Source organism: Nannospalax galili, unplaced genomic scaffold (genome assembly GCF_000622305.1).
Source record: "Nannospalax galili isolate Female #2095 unplaced genomic scaffold, S.galili_v1.0 scaffold548, whole genome shotgun sequence".
Taxonomy (NCBI): Eukaryota; Metazoa; Chordata; class Mammalia; order Rodentia; family Spalacidae; genus Nannospalax; species Nannospalax galili.
In genome coordinates this window covers 716690-720935 of record NW_008358999.1, presented here as the reverse complement: position 1 = coordinate 720935, position 4246 = coordinate 716690, and the positions used below count along the sequence as shown (strand labels likewise).

Sequence of the window (4246 nt, the reverse complement as noted above, 5' to 3'; positions counted from 1 at the left end):
GCTGACAAGGGTCTTTGCTCTGGATTGGAGGCCAGAAAGGACTTAGGTTGGGGTTTTTCCTCTGACCACCCTTTGCAGCAGGGGGATTTGAGGCAGCCTGGAAGGTGTGTGGCTCTAGGGAGGAGGAGCAAAGGGAACTCTCCCCAGAACACAAAGGTTGGGGGCGGGGAGCTGAGAGCAGTTGAAACAGTCCTGGGTTTAGAGCCAACCTTTAGTGGCAAAGCCCGTCATCCAAATGGCTGAGACTCAATGTCCCTATTGAAGAAAATAGAGATGCTAAATTTGATTCTAGAATGAATTGAGCTTCAACCAATGGAAATGAGTAATTAAAGGATAGGACAATGGTGTGTGTGTGTGTGTGTGTGTGTGTGTGTGTGTGTGTGTGTGTGTTCGTATATTTAAGAAATGGGAAGCAAGGGAGAGCATCTGCCCAGACGTTAGGAAAAAAAAAAACAAAACACCAGAAACAAAATAAAGAAAAAACCTGGGGTCCAAACTCTAGGACTCAAAGCCCTGTCCTGGCTCTTGTTCCCTCCTCTGCATGGATTTCTATCTGCTTGGGGAGGTACCCAGGACTCCAAGGCTCTGGTGAGAGGGAAAAGTGTGGGCTTTCCTTACCCCAACCTGGTCAGGAGGTCCTAGCACCTAGAGATAGGTGTGTTACACCATTTAATAAGCCCTATTTGGGCATAGGAGCCCTACCCTGGCACAGCTGGCTGTCGGAGGTCCAGGGTGGTGAGCAGCCCCCCATCCCCAGTTTGGGGCTTAGCGTATGTCAGGAAGGGAGCGTTACAGTCATGGCTGTCTCTCTGGTCTCCTATACGGGCAGTTGTGCTTGTGACTAGTCTGTTATACTCCCCCATCAATTCACCAATTGGGAATATTTGTCTCTCTGACCTGCAGAGTCCCCACTTCAACACCTTTATTTTGAACCGAGAGAGTGGGGCCATATCTGGGTGAAGATCTCTGGGCTGCCCTGGGCAGAATGGAGGGACCCTAGTTTGGAGGATGACCCACCTGGGGCCTGAAGGTATATGTGGGGTGCTGGAGCCAGGGCTTGAGATGTCCTGGGAGGTTGTTGTTAGGGTCGAGGTGACCTCACCAGCAGGCCAGTTGGGGAGGAGATAGGGGAAAGGCAGGGGTAGGGAGGTCCTTAGATTTTTATTTCCGTCCGGAAGGTCTGCTGGACATGCTCTGTGTGGGGGTGACGCCGTGCCCGGATGGTAAGACTGCCATCCTCCCTCAGGGCTGAAGTCACTGATGTAGGGTCCACATCCTCTGGAAGCTGGCACTTGTGAGCAAAGGTATTCATGACTGTGCCGTCAGCCGCCAGCTGGGGAAGGGGTAGCATGTCAGGACTGTCTGCCCCAGCCCTGTCCTGGCCAGGCCCAAGTAAAGTCAAAGTCTCTGTTCTACATCCTGTTCCCAACCACCCCATCGTGTTCTGAGGGGTTCTGCTATCGCATCTGGAAGGGCTGGCCAGGGGATTGGGGGTGGTCAGGGACCAAGGGCTGTGTAGACACCCAAGCAGAGGAGGTCAGAGGCACTCTAGAGGTCCCAAGAGGAGTGGAATGTAGGCTGGGGTGGGTGGGGACCAGTGAGGATGAGTAGCTAGGAATCTGGGACTCCTGAGCTATGCTGAAGGGATGACACAGGCTGTGCCCTTTGGATCCCCAGATACCCTGAGTGTCCACTGCCAGGGCCACCGCCCTCCCCCGCAGCTCAGCCAGCACATAGTGTCCAGCAGAGTCTGGGCTGGCTGAGTCACCCTCAGGATGTGGGGCTGGCACGTGCAACCAGTGGCCCAGAGTCCTCGCACCCCTGGCAGGGCTTCCCAGGGTTCAGTCTCAGTTCTCAAGGGAGCTGGCTGGGCTTGGAGAGTCTCGGAGGCTTTGGTGGACCTTACCTTTCCTGTTTACCCAGGGACCCTGAGACCCTGGGTGAGGCGTGTGTGTGTGTGTGTGTGGTTCACTGTGTGTGTAACCCCAAGCTGCAGGGCCTCTACCCAGCCTCAGGCCCAATGCAGAGGCCCCAAGATGGGATCCTGGCCTCTGGCTCTGGGATGGAATAGGGCTGGAGGTGTGGCATGAGGGGACAACCTTCCCCTGCTGCCTTGCTTGGGTCCCCACTGCCACCTTCTCCCACATTCTTCCAGGGAGCTGTCCTCACCTCATTGAATTCACCTCCTTCCTCTCACCCACTCAAGCCTCAGCCACTCAGATCTCCTCTGCCCACATTCCAACATCCCTCTCCTGTCCCTGAAGGCCCTTCAGCTGCCATGGACTCCCAAAGGCAGGGTCTGTGAACCTTGGGTTGGAGAGGGACATTTGAGGAGGAAGGGTCCCTGGCTCGTGAGCTCACTGGGTAAGGCCTGCAGTTTGCCCTGGGGGAGTTCAGGTAGGAAAGGAACACTGATCAGGATATGGAGTCTTAAGACAGGAGGAGGTAGGAGTAGAGGAGCTAGAACTGGATAGATAAGGCAGAGAGTCCAGGGGCAGAGGCAGGGAACCCAGGGTGGGACAGGGTCAGACTTACCTTCTCAGCCCGCACCTCGATGTGGTTGTTGGAGGTGGTGACTATGATGTCTTCGGGGGAGAAGTCCCTCACGTCTACTGCAAATTCATAGGCATCTCCGAGGGTCTTGATGTTGCCTGGTCCCCCAGGACGGGCTATGGGCAGAGTGGCTGTTAAGCTGGGAGTGCATCTAGGCCTGCATCCAGAACCCAGGTCTCTGTCCTTAGGGAAATGAGAGGTTCTCCCAGATGAAAACCCCAGCCCTTCTTCACTCTTATAGCCTGCCGTGTCCCCAGTGGGGTGAGCCTTACTCAGCACAGACTGTGTCTGTATACTACTAAGGCTTGCCTGCAGCAACTCCACCCAGGCCTGGAGGCTTTGGGGGCCCTGCCACCACTCAATCTCAGCCAGCTATCCAGGACTTTCACTGGGACTTGGTCATACTTGCAGGCCGTGTGCAGCCACATTTCATCCCTGGGACCACCATTATTCCTGGGAGGCCCACCTGTATTGTAGCCACATCTGTCTTGGTGCCCAGATCTGTCTTGGTAAACTTCGAAGCACCTTTTCCTGGCAGGTGGGTGGCCACAGCATGCTCCGAGGTGCCCTGGAGCTGATGTTCCCACCTGTTTGTGCCCTTCCCTCAGAGTCCCAACACTTGCCTGGGAAGGCCAGGGGCTCCGAGTGGGGCCGCATGAAGTTGCCGAAATCCTCCGAAAACATGCTCAAGGCCTTCTCCATGGGTGGGTCCTGGGCTGGGAGGGCACGGGAGGCCGCAGAGGAAGAAGAGGAGGAAGAGGAAGAAGAGGAGGAATGGAAGCTTCTCTCCGCTCTGAAGGAGGAGGAGGTCCGGTGGCTCATCCACGGGCAGCAGGAGCCCTGTCCAGGAGGGCAGGGGCTGGGCAGGAGAAATGTGTGGGTGCAGACCTCCAGGGGAACATGCCGGGGGCCCCTGACTGCCAGCGCTTTATAAGGCCCGACTGTCCCTGGGCTCAAGGCCAGCCTCTTGTCTACTGGCTAAATTTAGGACTCTTCATGGCCCGGAGGGGGCTGGAAATCTTCTTGGGAGAAACGGCTCTGCTGACAGCCTGACACACGCAGGCTGGGCTGGAGGGCTGAGCTCACCGCCTGGCACTCTAGGCCCAGAGCTCCAGCCCCAAGGGCCTCTGTACCCCACGGAGCAGGGAGTGGATCTTGTCCTGTGTCCGTCCCGGGACTTTGCAGGTTTAATGTTTCTCTCATTAGTTTGGAGGCTGTCTCTGGCCAGTGCGTCTCCTTTCAGATTGGTTCTCAGGACCTGTACCTCCCTTATCAGACTCCTGAAGAAAGAATGTGTGGAGGAGCCCTGTTGCATTGTTATGAGATGCCAGGAGCATCTCAGAGTTTGGCTATCCCCCCACCCCCCCCTTTTTTTTTTGGTCTTTTTGAAACAGGGTCTCCCTGTAGCCCCAGCTGGCCTGGAACTTACTATGTAGACCAGGCTGGCCTTGAACTCACAGAGATCCGCCTGCCTCTGCCTCCCGAGTGCTGGGATTAAAGGCATGCGCCACCGAGCCCGGCTTGGCTATCTCTTAAGAAAGGCTGAAACGGCCCAAGGGAGGGGAGATAGAATGCCGAGGTGTCCCCTGCCAACTCCCACAGGGACCCTGATTCTACTCCCTCACGCTTTCAAAACCTTTAAGGAAAAACGCTGGCAGCTAGAGGCAGGACTAAGGGTTGGGCCCAGCAGATA

At 56.1% G+C, this 4246-nt stretch overlaps 1 protein-coding gene across 1 annotated transcript; it reads right to left on the bottom strand.

The window, feature by feature from the left end:
* Window positions 1–898: 898 nt before the first annotated feature.
* Hspb7 (heat shock protein family B (small) member 7) lies at window positions 899–3635 on the bottom strand. Its single transcript, XM_008822657.3, has 3 exons — window positions 3177–3635; window positions 2536–2669; window positions 899–1333 (listed from the first exon to the last, which is right to left on the bottom strand). The coding sequence occupies exons 1-3, from the start codon at window positions 3373–3375 to the stop codon at window positions 1154–1156; spliced, it is 513 nt and encodes a 170-aa protein (XP_008820879.1). The 5' UTR covers window positions 3376–3635; the 3' UTR covers window positions 899–1153.
* Window positions 3636–4246: the final 611 nt, after the last annotated feature.